This window comes from Pholis gunnellus (genome assembly GCF_910591455.1).
Source record: "Pholis gunnellus genome assembly, chromosome: 7".
In the NCBI taxonomy this organism is placed as follows: Eukaryota; Metazoa; Chordata; class Actinopteri; order Perciformes; family Pholidae; genus Pholis; species Pholis gunnellus.
The window spans coordinates 2,827,589-2,846,093 of NC_136533.1; the positions used below are offsets into that span (position 1 = coordinate 2,827,589).

The 18,505-nt window shown below is 44.4% G+C and overlaps 1 protein-coding gene across 1 annotated transcript; it reads left to right on the forward strand.

The window, feature by feature from the left end:
- Positions 1 to 840: 840 nt before the first annotated feature.
- Positions 841 to 18,178, forward strand: LOC306698580 (plasma membrane calcium-transporting ATPase 1-like; the record flags this gene model as incomplete). Its single annotated transcript, XM_079162948.1, has 19 exons — positions 841 to 1,039; positions 4,274 to 4,471; positions 5,872 to 6,129; positions 6,490 to 6,615; positions 7,262 to 7,441; positions 9,435 to 9,575; positions 9,884 to 10,098; positions 10,338 to 10,580; positions 11,597 to 11,838; positions 11,915 to 12,152; positions 12,795 to 12,974; positions 13,478 to 13,565; positions 14,225 to 14,331; positions 14,800 to 14,991; positions 15,700 to 15,913; positions 16,092 to 16,303; positions 16,388 to 16,495; positions 16,644 to 16,832; positions 17,810 to 18,178. The coding sequence occupies 19 exons, from the start codon at positions 841 to 843 to the stop codon at positions 18,176 to 18,178; spliced, it is 3,699 nt and encodes a 1,232-aa protein (XP_079019074.1).
- Between the last annotated feature and the right edge of the window lie 327 nt (positions 18,179 to 18,505).

The following is an 18,505-nucleotide window of genomic DNA, read 5'->3' on the forward strand; positions in this document are numbered from 1 at the left end:
TTGGTGGAGAGAGCTGGCTGCTTAGCCTTTAGTTTGTGTAGTATCACGTACTGCCCTGATGACTATTACAAAATATACTTTTGCAGCATCTCTGACGTGAAGATTGACGGTGTGATTTCCTGTTGTAAACTGACTCTCTTAGTGTTTTTGGACTGTTGGTTGGAGCCACTAATGAGGCTGTAGTTATGTACAAGTGAGCAGCAAATCTCTATCCACCAATGTGTCCAGAGATGACTTCACGTCACCTCCCAGTAGACCTTTTTATTTCTCCCCTTCAGCCTCAAACAGGCTGCTCCTCTCCTGCTCAGATTAAGCCTCGGCTGACTGATTGACACAGATTACAGTTGAAGGCACAGAGGTCACAACCTGTGTGAGGAACACGTAGAAAGGTTGTCAGTTCACACCAGCATATATATCAATTATATTATATTATATTTGTTGTCTATATTGTTATTGCCTTGATCACTCTTGATTTACTACATTTGTGATATTGGGCTATACAAATAAATAATGTATACAAATTGAATTGAATTAAATCCCTCTTACTTTATTGAAATCATATTTCTTGCCAGAGAAAGTCTCTATTTGTGTCTAAATCTGATCTAAATACGTTGAGTCATAAGAAATATCAGAATCAGTCTTTTCACAACCCTCATGTGTAGTTTGTATATAATTATAAACCTCACTTTCCCTGAAACAATCTCAACAGAGAGCTGTTAATATGACGTGATGTGTCTTATCTCCCTATAGTCACAGAGTCCCTGTAAGGCCACATCTGCACCTGACCACTGAGTCTGTGTTTTTTGGGAGGCCTCCGTCGAGTCTCAGAGGAAAGGAGACATGGCCAACAACTCTTTTCGTGGGTCCAAACATGGCCGAAGCAGCGGCGAGGCCAACCACGAGGTGGAGTTCGGCTGCTCGTTGAAGGATCTGTGCTCCCTCATGGACCTGAGAGGAGAAGAAGCACTGAACAAGGTCAAGAATAGTTACGGAGATGTGAACGGACTGTGTGCCAGACTGAGGACATCACCTGTCCAAGGTAAACATAATATAAAGCTAAACTTAATTTCAACCACAGGCAACGCTCCGCTCCGCTCTAAATATGGTTTGTTTTTCTTCCGTATGAGCCACTTTGGTATTTAATGATGATGACTCACAGACCCCCCGGCGTGGACACTATAAAACCAACAGAGGACATTTTAGGTTTAGTCTATAGTGTGATGGTCAAAGTCAACTGTGTCCTTCAGCCTCTGTTGATCCTGCGCCCTGTTTAGCTTCAGGGACAATATGAGACAAACACAACATGCTCCAGTCTGTGAATACTGCGTTTAATTAATTCACATGGAGGATTCACAGCAGAGAGGACGACATCATTCATCTGGTTGTGTCTGAGGCGGTTTGGGTGATGTGAAGTGGTCTGAAGTTTGACTTTAAAGATGTTAATAGAAGGAAAGTCTACAGTGAACCCAGATTACACTTTTCCGGACGCTGTACAGAAATCCTAGAGTGTGTCTTTTAACTATATAAATATATTCATATCTTAGATATTACAGGGGAAATGGCTTATAGTGATCATGGTTACAGTGATCACTGGAAAAAAAACTGAATCATTCCTCTACAAATACTGTTTAAGTTCTTATAGTAATCCAGTAGTCCGCTTACAGTGTTCATTTTGGGCTTTTTCATACATGAATTCATGTGAGAAAGGATTTGAAAGCTACTGTAATTCATTACTACATTACTCTATTCCCCAAATGTGGTCTCTTCAAAGCTTATGGAAAGAAGCTTCTTCAGTATTACTGCAACATTTAGTTTACTCTTGTTAAAAGTCACCACAATGGCAGCGGAGTGACGGATGTTGTTTGTCTGTCCTCAGCATCAAAGAGAATATTTCCACCAAGATACCAAAATACTTGTTTTGTACGGCCTCATTTGAATGTAGCCTCCACCTCCTCTGTGATGTCTGCAGAGTTCAGAACACCAAAATGTCCCACACATGGGCAAAAACTAATTTCATGGTCCGAAAAATACCAAATTGTCTTTGCGCTGCTCCTGCTAGTTGTGCGTAGCGCTGACACGATCATGACATTTTAGTTGAGGATTAATTGTCTTTTGCCTCTTGCGATTAAAGGTTAAATTGTTTCTTTCTGTCACATAGAGTTGGTGTTGTGTTTTACATCCTCGCCTCATCGAAACAATACAACCGTTCACAAAATGGTGTCAATTAATCTATAAATAATTGGCGTAAATAAAGTGACAAAATAATACCTAAACTGTACACATACTACTGCTTCGATATACAGATATAATACTAATGTGATGTAGTCTGCGATGCTCGTTGTGTCTGGTCAGCCTGTGAAGCTTTTTCTTCATGATGTGACCTCTGCTGAGTCCTGGAGGTTTGGAGCTGGTGGATCGGTGGTTGGTGTGTGTTTCTCATGCGTCAGATGACCAGAGGAGTTTGTTTACTCTTTGACTTCATAAACTAAACTGAGACTTCATAGCCTGACTACGGCTGCAGGTTCAGACGGCACACTGATCACATAATAGTCCACATGCAGAGACATAATCCAGTTAAAATGATCCAAACGATGTTGTTTTGGCTCCGGACAATCGTCCCATGCCTCGACTCATAACTCAACTACAGACGGTGGACTCCGTGTGTCTCACGCTGACCTGCAGACAGTGGACTGTTGAACGGTGTGTCTCATAAGTCTGACCTTTGACATTTTCCTCTTCATCATTAATTCATTTCGTCTGTCCGTCTTGCATACGTTCAGTAAACACCTTCAGTGTTTTCGGCCCCCGCTGACAGAGAGTAAAATGTCAGAAGCAGCTTGAAATCAGTGGAAAATCCATCACACTGTTTACTTCTCTGTGTGGCAGATCAATTAACTGAGAGTGTAATCCCACTCACCTTGCTCAGTGCTCTAAGTTTCATTTTCATTGAACATGAAGAGAAGGTGGTGTGTTAAAAACCTACTCAGGCTGACCGAGTGTGTCCAGAGGGACGTGAGCATGACCCAACATGTCCTCCTGGTCCTCAGAGGAAACCCGTCTGCTCTCTGCTCAACACACAACACCACAGTATCGCAGAGAGACATGTCGAGTCGTTATCATTATGATAACGACTTGTGGATTGCACGGAAACTCGGCCGTGGCCCCTTTCACACAGTAGTAGGCCTACATCAAAGCGTGCACATGGCAAACAAGTTGTTTCCATCGTCTACTGTCTTATGCAATGCGTGACGGGAGCATAACGTGTGTATGTTGGGGGGGTTGTAAGTGTACAGTTACAAAAGGGATTTAAATCAAATCCTTAGCATTTCATTGGACCGCTAAAAGGGGGGCGGGCTTAGAGTTTAGTGCGATACGGAGTTACAGAGCAGTGTTGGCTCCTCACTAACACCTCCCTCCTCTGTTGTTGGATTAGTAGGACGAGAGAGAGATGAAAGGGAAACTGGCTCGTCATATAAAACATGTTAGGATCATAGTTAGCTAACAGAGCAATATGTAGAGACAGGAAGAGATCTTTGTTATCATTTCTAGAACAATGTGGCTGATTTTGCCCATTTTCAACAAGCTCTGTGTCACATGCAGATAAACGGCGTCAAACACACATCTCCTCCTGTCTCTCCATATCGCTGTGTTAGCTTACTACAATCCACAAATGAGGTTTCATAGCACAGCGGTGGCTAGCTAGTCGCCAAGTTAACAAGTTTTAACAAGTCAAGTTTTTAACGCCTTTGGGTGCAGGATGAGTCACCAAACATTTCAAATTGTTTTACAAAAGAGAAAGAACAGGGATTCTATTGAGACTGTGAAGTAAAAGTACTCTGACGTATATATTTGTTATTTATCAAGAGATAAATGAACAGCTAACACAGGGACACAGACAAACTTATGTTTCATTTCACTGGGACTTTAAAAGTCATTACATTTGTACACAGTATGATACTGTGTATGAAAACACAAGAGTGTATGTAAGAGACAAAACAGATCACAACACAATAATGACATGATGTCACGTTCTGGTTATATTATATGAATTAATAATGCTCACAGTAATTGTCCACAACATCACAGGGCAACAGATCGGTCGGTTCTAACCATATGTCTTAATTCTGTCTGATAAGGTTTCTTTAAATCTAGTAAAGAAACCAAACACTATATTAATCTCCCAGGAGGAAGCATTGAATATATACTCTGTTTAATGGTGTAATCCGGGATCAGAGGCATGTCTCTGACGGTGTCTTTGTGTCTCCTGTTGCAGGTTTAGATGGAAACTCTGAGGACATCGAGAGGAGAAAACAGGAGTTTGGACCGAACGTCATCACTCCGAAAAAACCCAAAACCTTTTTGCAGTTGGTGTGGGAAGCCCTGCAGGACATCACGCTCATCATCCTGGAGGTGGCAGCCGTCATTTCACTCGTCCTGTCTTTCTACAGCCCGCCCAATGTTAACAGAAGTAGTGAGTTCATATATATGTATATTTTAAACCTTTACATCTTCTTATGTGTTATTATGTAACTGTGTGTAGGCATCTATACAGAAAGGCATACACACACACATCCAATCCAAGAAAGCCAGTAGCTCTTTACAGAACGTTTACTGGTCCAGTCGCTGGCTCTCTGGACACAAACGCAATACTTGAAGCCTAAATAAATGGATTTTCTTTTGATATTTGATCCCGCGATTCTTGTAACATCGTGAGAATCCTGCTGCCCTGCAACATTCTACCACCTAAAAAATCTCAAACATTACACTTTAAAGTTGATTCAAATATTCATCAGTTACTTTTAGAAATCCACATGAACCACCCATCACATCGACATAAATTAGATCTCCCGCACAGCGATTGTTTAAAAAAGAAAACACGTCGCTTTTCAAGCTGGTTCGTCCTGTTGTGATTTGGAAATAATCTTCATTACGCAGCGGACCAGTCTACCTCGTCTACTGTATCCCACAATGCAAAGTGCTGGTATGGCACAGTCTATGGGCACAAAAACAGCAAGCTAGCCAGTCTGACCCCAGAAGTAGAGTCTCTTTGCAGCCGCGACAGGGAGTTCCTCGTAGACGGGAGGCTCACACACCGGCTACAGAGCAGCAGGCCGTGGAGAGGGAAGAGCAGTCGGTGTACTTCTGGAGAAAATATGTCCCTTTTTCACATTAGTGTGAAACAGACTAAAACTAACACTCTCTTGTATTTGTAGGGATAGCATTCCACTGTTTGGTTTTATATTTAGAGACTCCCCTCGTTGATGTCTTGTTTCAGCATGAGCTATTAGAATAAATACAATGCAGTATCTTATGAAGTAAACAAGAACATTTCAAAACTCAATAAGATGTATTTTTTGACAATATTTCATTAGTGGCATGAGTTAGACTAAAGCTTGGCTTAGCATTTAGAGAGAGAGGAGGGGGCGACTCCTCTGGTTGTATAGAAGTCTATGAGAAAATGACTCTACTTCTCTCTTGATTTATTCCCTCAGTAAACATTGTGAACATGAGTTTATGGTCTCAATCTCTAGTTTCAAGTCTTCTTCAATACAGCATGATGTTCATTTAGTAAATGATCCATTGGTCCATGGTCCATTTAGAGTCAAACAGACCATAAAGCAGGGGATGCTTTAGGGCGGGGCTACACAGTGATTGACAGGTCTCTACCAGAGCGCTAACCTGTCTGGGAGTTGTCCGTGTTTTCGTTTTAGAACTTTAACCCTTTCACGGTGTGTTTTTTGTTCAAGCCAACACGGCGACGGCCAAATGTCAAACTCAAGGCTTCGCGATGACATCTTTCATTTCTTATATTCCTTCTATGGTAAAGAAGCATGTTGACACACGTTTATAAAACTGAAACTCTCTGTTCAGACTGCGGCAAATCAGCCGGCAGAGTGGAGGGCGGGGATGAGCCGGAGACCGGATGGATCGAAGGTGCTGCCATCCTGCTGTCGGTGGTCTGCGTGGTCCTGGTGACGGCCTTCAACGACTGGAGCAAAGAGAAGCAGTTCCGCGGCCTCCAGAGCCGCATCGAGCAGGAGCAGAAGTTCACCGTCGTCCGAGGGGGTCAGATGATCCAGATCAAAGTGTCCGAGCTCGTGGTCGGAGACATTGCACAGGTCACATATGGTGAGACAACAAAAAGCAGTCACTTGTCTGTAGTAGTCTTTTGTTCAACTATAAAAGATTTTGAAGACAAATATGTTTTATATTAAGGTGTCAAAAGAAGTATTGTTTAGGTATTAGAGCTGAAGTTCTGGTCCCAGAGTGGTGCAATAAAGTCCAGATCTTATCCATCTTCTAGTGCCTGAAAACAGACCTGTTTGCACCGTAGCCCTCCAATCAAATAGAACAACTGAGCAGCAATGATTGTTGTTTCTTGCACTGTGTCCAGAACACTGCAGTGGAATTATGTTAGTTGTCTCATGGTGACAGAATAATCATGTCAGGTAGTCAATGCAACACAACCCTAACATCCCCGTCTTGCAGGTGACCTCCTCCCTGCTGACGGAGTCCTGATTCAAAGCAACGATCTAAAGATCGATGAGAGCCCGATGACCGGAGAGTCGGATCACGTCAAGAAGAGTGTCGACAGAGACATCGTGTTGCTGTCAGGTGCTTTGCTCTCCTCTCTCTCTCTCTCTTCACATGAAATTACAGCGTGAAAATAAGACCATGACCCAAAGAAATGTAACCAACAGAATAATATTACAATACAGACAAACTTGGAATGTGAGCATGTATGAAAAAGATGGATCCAGGATGTGGAGCAGCTTCCAGGTGTCGCCAAACAGATAGAGCCTGAGCAGCACTACTTTCTCTCCACCATGTGACCTACTAAGAGGACAGAGGGGAGGATAGAGATCCAGAGAGGCTTGATGGAAGTATACAGTTTGAGGAGATCAGACAATTAGGAACGGTGCATGCCCAACTTCTCTTTGTGAGTCATCAGAAGGACCTTAAAGTCTTCTCCACCATGAAAGAGAACATGCTACACAAACAGACAAGGAAGAGTCCCCAGAGTAACAGTAGAGTTATGATGCAACCCTTCAGATCCTATAGTAAGTCTACAGTAAAATACACCGTGTATCTGACATCTGTCCATTCTGGTCTGTCCGAATGAAAAAGATTAAAAAAAAACTACAAAACTTTAGTTCTGCATCACAATGTCTCACCTCTCATGAGCCCCACACTTTAAGAACTAATGCAGTAGGTTAAAGATCTCTCTCTTGCTCTCTCTCTCTCTCGCTCTCTCTCTCAGGTACCCATGTGATGGAGGGCTCTGGTAAGATGTTGATCACCGCCGTAGGTGAGAACTCTCAGTCTGGAATGATCTTCAAGCTGCTTAACGCCAGCGAGGAAGTTGAGAGTGATGCTGAGGAGAAGGCGAAGAAAGCCAAGAAAAAGGAGCAGAAAAAGCAAGAGAAGAAGGACAAGAAGAGTAAGTTCAGAAGATAACACACCGTCCAAAACAACAAAAAGTGGCCAATAGACATGTTTTCCCCGAAAATATGATGTAGTTTGCTGCAGCAGAGATTATCCCATGGAGCTAACATTAGCAGAGAACGTTAGCACATCATTGAGTTGCGTTAACACACAACTGAAGATATACAGTGAGTAAAAACCGACCTGGTTTAACAGGAACAATGTTTCTTTAAGGATCGGTGCGTACGATTTCATTCTCCATCCTTTAATAGATGTTTTTCATCTCAGTGTGGTACCAAAGTATCAATATTTGGGGTAAAAGTTATCATGTTATAATATATTTATGTTTATTTTGCACTTGTAATGTTTTGTTCCACATGTTTGTCTAACTGATGGCTGTTGCATGTTTTTCTTTCACATGTAAAGAAGATGACAAAGCAAAGAAAGGTAAGCAGCACATCACTGCTTCAGTAGTTCCTGTTTATGACTGAGTGGATGTGGACGTCGTACTGAGGCTGGTTGGTTTAGCTGTACTGGTCACTGTGGAGCCGTGTAGAAGCCAACAGCCTGTCATTGGTCAGATAGTGTTCCTGATGTGTGTAGTAAAGCTCTTTCTCTCACCAATTATGGCCGTTTGTTCTTACTTATTTAAGGGATTTTTTTCAGGAAGCAGCACTAAATTTAGTGTGATCATTTTTCACGTGAGAAGTTAACCGCTTTCATCTGAGCTAGTGTGTCAACAACAACTCCTTAGTTGAAATATATCCAATCAGGACTGAGCCTCAAAGAGCTTAACTGGTTCATAAACCCAATGATGAATATACACAGACTCACTCACACCCATCACACATGTGCTACTATCCCAAATTCAGTTAAAGGATCCTGGTTAGTTTTTGTTGTCTGAAGGTTACGGTCTGTTTGATTTTACATGTACTGTGTACATTGTACTGTGTTTCCTCAACCCGTCTGTTCATGTTGAGTTCATTTTGAGTCTTTGCTGTTGCTGTCTCGTGTCTCGTGTCTCGTGTGAATCAATGAATAGAAACAGTCCATGTGGGTTATGAGTGGTGGTTTTTGACGGGAGGTGGTCAAAGGTCCTGCAGGAGATCAGGGGTCTGAGGTGGATCTCAGGTTCTGACGTCAGTCGGACTCTCGGTTCCCCCTGTTCACGTTCCCTTCCTGGTCCCCGTGGCCCCACATGGTGCAGTGTATGTCCTGTGGTCGGTGCAGCAGCAGCAGGTGCTCCTGACTCTGTTGATGGTGATTAGGACCAAGCAGATTATCAGCCTTAAACTCGGCAGCTGCTTTCTTCTCCTGCGTCCCTCTCCACTAATAACCTTATTACTGAGCTGGGATCAGCATGCATGCATGCACACACACACACACACACACACACACACACACACACACACACACACACACACACACACACACACACACACACACACACACACACACACACACACACACACACACACACCTGCATATGGTTGGTTAGTTAGTTGATTAGTTTCTTAGTAAGTTAGTTTGGAGGTCTGCTTTGGCTCATATATGAAGGTAACAACACAGCACAATAAACCCAGACTCACCACTTTCCTATTGACTCACATCAAAGCCCCACCAACCACTCATCGTACTGATTTGTCCCGTTGACAACATTTCGTTGACATGTCTGTCCATGTGTAGTGGACAGTGTGACCCACACACTGACATCATCATCATCCTCAAGTCCTGCTGTGTGATTGTGTTCTGCTGGCTGCTGTAGTTGCTAATAAATGTTTCATATAAATGATCTCCAGTGGCTCAAATGGAATAGTCTCTTCCCTTCCACGGTAAGCTTTTAATCTTGAAACATCTGCAGGGAGTTTAGATTTCATAGACAGCAGCGACTGAAAAAGTAGAAGAAATTGTTTCAACCATTTATTTCTAAAGACGTCTTCCTCTAATGACCCGTATAAATACAATTTGGCTTGACTTGAATTGCTATCGTTTTCTGTGTCCTTCTGCAGGAGAAAAGAAGGACGGACCCACCGAGGTGCAGCCGCTCAATGAGGACGGAGAACCAGAGAAGAAGAAGAACCCACCAAAGAAGGAGAAGTCGGTCCTCCAGGGGAAGCTGACCAAAATGGCTGTGCAGATCGGCGAAGCAGGTACAGATAGAGAAGCGGGAGAGGTGTTCATAATCAAAACTAGTGTATTAGAATATACAATTGGACTGCTTTTTGTCAGAAAATGCAGCTTTGCCACAGTGATACTTACTTGAGACATTGGTATTGTAACCGTGTATCTCCTAAGACTGGGTCTTCATGGAGGGTTTGTGACGTGATTTGCTTTAACACATAAAGCCGACACATTTTTAGCTTTACTGTCGTCTAATACACATCTCAACTGTCAAAAAACGACAACATCCTTTTCTAAACTCACCACGCCTCTGTCCCTTCTCTGTCTGCGTCTTCAGGTCTGTTCATGTCATCTTTGACCGTCCTCATCCTCATCATGTGCTTCGTGGTCGATACCTTCTGGATCCAGGGGGTCCCCTGGGCCGAAGAGTGTGTGCCCATCTATTTGCAGTTCTTGGTCAAGTTCTTCATCATCGGCGTGACGGTGCTGGTGGTGGCCGTGCCTGAAGGTCTCCCTCTGGCCGTCACCATCTCCCTGGCCTATTCAGTCAAGGTGTGTTTGTATTGCAGCCCGTCACTCTGAACATATAGAGTCTGTATACAGCATTCAAGCCTGAACACGGACCTTCAGTCAGATTATGTTCCTTTCTCTTTTATATTTTATACATGATTCTGTAAAAACATTATTAATGTAATCAAAACTGGCCTAGTAAACAGTCTGTAAATGTTTTGTTTTGTAAACTCAGGATAAAGCTCTCGGACTCGGGTAACGCTGCTTTCCTCTTTTGTCAGAAAATGATGAAGGACAACAACCTGGTCCGCCACCTGGACGCCTGCGAGACAATGGGCAACGCCACGGCCATCTGCTCCGACAAGACGGGCACGCTCACCATGAACCGCATGACGGTGGTGCAGGCCCACATCGCGGGATGCTTCTACAGGAAGCTGCCGGACCCGGACAAGATCCCTGCCGCGGCCATGGACCTGCTCATCCAAGGCATCGGGGTCAACTGCGCCTACACCACCAAGATTATGGTGAGCTCTAAAAATAGCCGTCCACTCAGGAGGCTCTGAGTTAAGCATTTGGCTGGTTTGGCGAGCAGCTCAGGACTCATCTGATCACTGCACAGATCAGGGTACATACATACATGATACCAACAGGTTCAGCGTGACAGACTCTCCTTTCTGTCACGCTACTGCTGAGAATGTCACGAGCAATTATTTTCATTTTTTAATTAGTCTGACCATTATTTGGATACATTCATTTATTAACTGAAGGTTTGTGACCCCCTGACCCTTAAGGAGTAGTCTACTAAATCTGAGGGGTCATTGGATGATGAGCGAAATAGACAATTTAAAAACATCTGTTCTCAAATCTTTTCTTTTCTCTTGTTTTACCTCCTCAGGACTCTTTTCAAATGACACAATGTGAGAAAATAGCATCCATCTTTGGTTTATTGTGTTACTGTAAAGGGTCACTCGCTGAGACAGCAGTGTTCATCAGAATTATCCATTTAGTTTTAGTCTTAATTTAAAGTCGCATTTTAATGGTTCCTGTTTTGATTTAGTCAGTTTTAGTGTTGAGTCTAATTTTAGCCAACGAGAAGTAAGCATAGCTTAAACTGTTATGCTATTTGTTTAGTCATCTAGGCTGAGACTGTGTTACTTCTTTCTTGTGATTATCGGTATTCACACACTGAAAATGTTTAGGCTGTGCGAGGACCGTTGGTTTTACAGCTTCTGGCTGTGATAAACGATGTCATTGTTTAAAGAAAACATGCTTTTCAAACCCACGATTTTTGTGGTTCAGAAGGTTAATGTTTGTCAAACGAGCTGGAGATTAGTTTCCTGTCAGGTGACTAATGGATTAGTTGACATACTGTTGTAATTTCAAAATAATCTGGAACCATAAAGTGTGCTTGACTTTAAACAAGCAGGCAGAAAACTCAGAGTGACGGTGTATTGTAGCGGTTAGTGGTCTGTTGTGAAGTCTGTTGAAGACGCCGTGTTCTCCTGTTATTTAACATCCTCTCTGCTGCTGCTCCCTGCAGCCTCCAGAGAAGGAGGGCGGGCTGGCTCGCCAGGTGGGAAACAAGACTGAATGTGCCTTACTGGGATTAGCCCTCCACTTTCGCCGAGACTACCAGACCATCCGCAACGAATTCCCAGAAGAGAAACTGTTCAAGGTCTACACCTTCAACTCTACGAGGAAGTCCATGAGCACCGTGCTGAAGAACCACGATGGCAGCTACCGAATGTTCAGCAAAGGCGCCTCTGAGATCCTGCTCAGGAAGTAGGTTTCACCGCTCCTCCTCACAGCTCGGTCCTCAGTTAGATGATGATCACGTGACTCTTCCCTGTGGTTCCAGGTGCTGTAAAGTACTGTCGATCGCTGGTCACGCCAAATCCTTCAAGCAGCGGGAACGAGACGACCTGATAAAGAAGGTGATTGAGCCGATGGCGTCGGAGGGCCTTCGGACCATCTGCCTCGCCTACAGAGACTTCCCCACCGCTGACGGAGAGCCGGACTGGGAAGATGAGGCCCACATACTCAGCGGCCTCATCTGCATCGCCGTTGTTGGCATCGAGGACCCCGTGCGACCTGAGGTACGTCGTCACCGTCTTTACGACGACACGCGTGTAAAAACACATACAGTGTGAGTCACTACTCGCATCTCAAGAGGAGCTCCCTGAAGCACTACATTCCATTCTTATGTTGAGACTCTTTGTTTGATCTAAAAGTACTTCATGAGGCTTTTACACTAGAAGAAGCTTGGTCTGTAGTTTATTTAAGTGTCTCAGAGTGAAGACAACAGTGTGACTACCTTCTCCAGAGGTGTTTGGGAACGATTGTTCTGAAGGTCCAATGTTTAGGATTTAGTCGCATCTGGAACTACTGAAGGAGAACTACTGTGGTCGTCACAAAAAGGCGATTGGCCCCGTCCAGAGCCAGTGTTTGGTTCCTCCATTTTTTCGCTACTATAAATAATTGGCGGCCGGCTCCTTGAAGAGGACGCGCTCCATATATAGACAGACTGTAGATAAGCTCATTCTAAGGTTATGAAACCACAATATTTGTTTCTTTTATGTGATTATACACAAAAGAAAACATACTTATTATAATTCATACAAGTGTTTAAATATATTCTGCCAATAGATCCCCCTAAATCCTACACACTGGACCCCTAAAAGAACCAATTTTGACAAAAAAAAAGGAATACTTTTTTCTTCTTCTGTGGTTCTCGTCAGGTACCAGATGCCATCAAGAAGTGCCAGCGGGCCGGGATCACCGTCCGCATGGTGACCGGTGACAACATTGATACTGCCCGAGCCATCGCCACCAAATGTGGCATCCTGCAACCTGGAGAGGACTTCATTTGTATGGACGGCAAAGAGTTCAACCGACGGATCCGCGACCAGTTTGGAGAGGTCAGACAAACATGGTTCAACATTGTTTTATTCATCAGCAGTTATCAAATACACATCGTCTAACGCGACACAACTAAACTCAAGTTTCCACCATGATTGAAATGGTCGCTTGCGTTTCAGCTCATAAACTTTGTCTCTTTACCCGCCGCCATTTTCTCCCAAGGGCCCAATCGGACTAAAAGAGGGCAGTGTCTGTTTTAACAATGTTATATTAATGTAGCATTTCTCCTACCTCCACCCTCAGGGCATCTTCACATGTTAGCTCCTACTGGGTAAAATAGTTACATCACCAGGATGTAAATCAAAGAGTGATTCAGTCAGACTGTCATTTGAATAGTTTCAGGTGAAAAGTTGTTTTGACTTTTGTCATTTTCTTCTCCTTCTGACTCCTTCTATGATCAACTAGCACAAGCTGCAGTTTTGTCTGCTAATCTGATTTAATGTTAATTAAACGCGTCTACTAACTAACGCGTCATATTCATGTCATCTCTTTCTCTGTGCAGATTCAGCAGGATCGCATTGATAAGATTTGGCCAAAGCTGAGAGTCCTCGCCAGATCATCTCCAACGGACAAACACACTCTGGTCAAAGGTTAGACACACTTCAACCAAGTCAGGAGGGCAAAGCAGACAGACAGGGGGCAGGGGTTAGACAGACAGTTAACATTCAGGGTCCTTAGTGTTTGATATTCAAGGTCTAAAAATGTCTGGAATTGTAGGAGGGGAGGCATTCAATCTGGGTTTGGGTCTGAAGGTCTGTAAAGAGAGGCACCTGTCGGCCTCTTGCTGCTTGGACCTCAGCTTTGCCTCCACGCTGGCTTAACGGCGGCGTCTGGGCGGGTTCAACAGTCCCCCGTAGTCTGGGCATCGTGTTCTGTGATCTAGTTTGTCGACTCTTTTTGCTCCAGTAATTATATTATTTTTACCTTTTTAAAGGTCTTAAAACTAATTAAATAAGTACTTTAAAAACGTGCAGATACTCTGGTATTTGCATAGCAAAATGTATTATTATTATTATTATTATTATTATTATTATTATATGACCATTATAGGATAACATGTCAATATATTGTTGTTATTATTAATATTATTTAATATTAGGATATTGCGGTTGGAGCATATATTTATTTATTAGCACTGCAACAATTCCACTACATCTTTAGTTTTTCCGCCACACTGTTTATGTCTTTATGTTTATGTCACTGTGTGTCTGTCTGTCTGTCTGTCTGTCTGTCTGTCTGTCTGTCTCAGGGATCATCGACAGCACTGTGCTGGAGAAGAGGCAGGTCGTCGCGGTAACCGGAGACGGAACAAACGATGGCCCCGCCCTCAAGAAAGCCGACGTCGGCTTCGCCATGGTAACGATTGTTTCTGATGTCATTAAACGCTGTAACATTAACATGATTTATAAAACCATAGATATAGTAATATATGGTTAATCTCATGCGTTGTGGCCACGCCCCCTCGCACCGTTAGGACTTCCTCTGTAGTGGCCACGCCCCCTCAGGCCACTGACTTCCTGTCCTGTGTTGTTACACCGTCATGTTATTTTAGCAGGTTTTGTTATGCTTCATGTCCTGATCCAGAGCACCAAGGTGGTTAAAGGACAAACAATTGATTATTTTATCAATTCAGGTTTTATGATTTAGTCTGCTTATTGTTTTTTCTTTTGTGTGAGGAGCATCTAGACGATCACATCGTATCCTTCAGTCATCAGCAGCCTTCACATGTAAAACTCAGAAGAGTCCAGAACGGTCTGAACCTAGACTCACAGCCAGTGTCGGTGTCAGGTTTACGTAAGCTAACCTACACGCTGTGTTCTGCAGGGTATTGCAGGGACGGATGTGGCGAAGGAGGCGTCGGACATCATCCTGACAGATGACAACTTCAGCAGCATCGTGAAGGCGGTGATGTGGGGCCGGAACGTCTACGACAGCATCTCCAAGTTCCTGCAGTTCCAGCTCACCGTCAATGTGGTCGCCGTCATCGTGGCCTTCACCGGAGCGTGCATCACCCAGGTCAGAGCCGGCACCTACGTCAGGGGTGTAGCAACATAATGAAATGACAATATAGGCAATCCATACGACAAAATTGGTACATATAAATGGCCATGCCCATTTAAGTCATCAGAAGGATGTTAAAGTCTGATCTGAAGCATTGAAGCTAAAACTGGTGTCAAATGTTCTAGTTGTGGTTGAGATACTTGCTGCAGCTTTCTGAAACATTTGAAGACTTTTATGACTAGAACGTGGCGAGCCTGACAACAAAACATGACAATAATCCAGTCTGGGAGATAAAAAGGTCTGAAGATAGGATCTCTCACACACACACACACACACACACACACCAATGGTGGCTGAGCTACTACCATGTAAGGTACTGGCCTATCTGGTGCAATTTGGTGGTTCAGTGTCTTCAAAGACCGTTAGATTTATGTAAATCAGGGACAAGAAACCAGGAATTGACCTGTGCGCTACACCAGTCGTATACGTTAAACATGAAACGGTCTTTTACATTTTCAACGTGACATATAACATATAAAACATGTCCTACAGCGTCTAAACGTCAAATATTGTCAACAAAAAAACCTTATTTAGAAGATCATTTGTCGTCCAAAGTTCTCTGAAGTAAATATCAAATCCAGTGTTTTATATTGATGTGAATAAGTTGTGAAACTGCGTGTAGATGGCGTTGACACTGACGGTAGGTCTGTGTCGTGTTTCCAGGACTCTCCTCTCAAAGCGGTGCAGATGTTGTGGGTGAACCTCATCATGGACACCTTCGCTTCACTGGCTCTCGCCACCGAGCCGCCGACCGAGGCTCTGCTGCTCAGGAGCCCGTACGGCCGCCAAAAGCCGCTCATTTCTCGCACAATGATGAAGAACATCCTGGGACACGCCGTCTACCAGCTGACCATAATCTTCTCCCTGCTCTTCGTCGGTCAGTGAATGCACCACAGCTCCATGGTCTGAAACAGACTTAAAAAATATCATTATTTTAAGATGGATAAGATAAGATCTACTTCATTGCCCCGCAAGGACATTCATGTGTCAATAAATGGACTTTTGAGGTACAACATGGAGAGATTCAGTAGTCTGTGACCCTCCCTTTTTCACAGGTGAGAAGATATTTGACATCGACTGTGGCAGGAACGCCCCGCTCCACTCTCCGCCCTCTGAGCACTACACCATCGTGTTCAACACCTTCGTCCTGATGCAGATCTTTAACGAGATCAATGCCCGCAAAATTCACGGCGAGAGGAACGTGTTTGAGGGCGTCCACAATAACCCCATCTTCTGCACCATCCTCGTGGGAACCTTCATCATACAGGTAACCTCATCGTCAACACCCGGTCAGGTCCTCCAGTGAGAGGGTTCCCTGTATGATGGTGTCTCTCTCTCTCTCCTCCTGTAGATCGTTATCGTGCAGTTTGGTGGTAAACCGTTCAGCTGTGTGAGTCTGAACATGGAGCAGTGGCTGTGGTGCATCTGTATGGGTTTTGGCAGCCTCCTGTGGGGACAGGTGAGACACTGTGTCTGCATCATTTTGATAGTTGACGGGCACTGATGGGAGATAAGGGATGATGTGCAACAAAGGTTTCCAGCTAGACGTGAGCTGGGAACGTTGTGATTACATAGACGGCATCTTAAAAACATGGTCCCCCTCTCAGCTGGTGTCCAGTGTCCCCACCCGCTGGCTGAAGTTCCTGAAGACGGCGGGTCACGGCCGGCAGCAGGAGGAGATCCCTCAGGAGGAGCTGGAGGAGATGAAGGACGTGAACGAGATCGACCACGCTGAGATGGAGCTGAAGAAGAGCCAGGTGCTCTGGTGCCGCAGCCTCAACCGCATCTCCACGCAGGTATGGAATCTAAAAACCAGTGTCCACTTCTTCAGTTGAAGAGATTCAGGAAATGTTCCTCGAGACGAGCAGCGTGAGCCTCTTAAAGCTTTCCACATATACTTCAGTTTTACATAAATCAGTTCAAATATTTGAGTCCAAACAAAAGAGAACAGGAAGTTAAAAAGAAGTAATCCACTGGATTAACTACGGTAGCTAATGGCAGAGGGATCTACTAAAAACCAAACAGCTGCCTGTTCGCCTGCACATCTGTGAGGCAGAGGATTTATTCATTTTATAATCTTCTGTGGAAATTCAAGGGAGCTAACTCTGGTTATCCAGGAGACGAACGTCAGTGATTTCACTTTGATGGTTGAATTAGAACCAGAGTTCACAGATCAACGAGCCTGCAGAGGACCGACCGCTGCTCACTGAAGACATGTTCACAGCATCGCTTCTCTGGCTACTGCCTGGACTGTAATTCTGCATAGAAGAAGTGAATAACTCAATATGAGATCATGAATTGTCATCATACTGAGACCAAACTAAGGTTTAGTTACTAAAACACTATTTCATGATCCCATTAAAGCCTACAGGTCTCTAAAACGTTATTTAACCTGGTAATCAAAACTGATAAACCAACATATTTGAAGCCTTTAGAAACGTTTTCCTTTAGCACATTGTTATTAGACTGTTTTCCCTCAGTGTGTCTGCGGCCTGCGGCGATGCACAAAGACAATATGAAACGGGCAATAAAAGTTGTTTTTGAGAAAGTGTGCGTCACTGAAACCAGGAGAGGTTAATTAGCATGCGGCCGTAAATGAGCTCCCAAAATATTGTGCAGTTTGCTTCAGATTAGCTTCGGACAGACACACCCTGTAACTCACTCTCACACACACACACACACACACACACGTGTGACGGATCTCATGATCCTCATGTCGGAGATAAAAACACGGGAATTTTTCCTTTATCGTTTGTTTTCCTTCCTCTTTCAGATCCGAGTGGTGAACGCCTTCAGAGACAGCGTGTCTCCCTACGAAGGTCTGGAGACGCCCGAGTCCCGCAGCTCCATCCACAGCTTCATGAGTCACCCCGAGTTCCGCATCGAGGACTCGGTGGCTCAGATCCCGCTGATTGACGAGGTCGAGTGCGAGGACGACGCTCCCACCAAGCGGAACTCCACCGTCCTCCTCCCGCCGCCGAGCGGGCTCACCGCCCTTCCGCCCGTCCCGTCCACGCCCAATCAGAACAACAACAACGCCATGAGCCACATCGTCCCGCTGGCCGGCCTGATCCCTTCACACTCAGCGGGGCTGCCGCCTTGTCCGGGGAGCCCCCTGCACAGCCTGGAGACCTCGCTCTGAAGCCCCGGACCACTTCCTGTTACCCACAGTCTGTTGGTACCGTGTTTGTCACGGCGAGAGTTCTGGCTCTTCTTTAAAAATACATTTTGAAAAGAGACCGATTGGTTCTCGTCAGGAGTTCGTTCACCTGCTGGTTTTTAGAATCCAGAAAGCAGAAATGTGTCCAGGTGTGTTTGTTGGTTTGTGTGCTGAGACGCGGTGCAGGTTCACACAGACTGACGTTTCCTTCTATGTTTAATAGACATGAACTCTACAGTTGTTGTTTAGGAGAAGAGTGTTTGTGAGGTGATCTGTAAATATCCATGTTGGTGTTCAGACGTAGTCGGA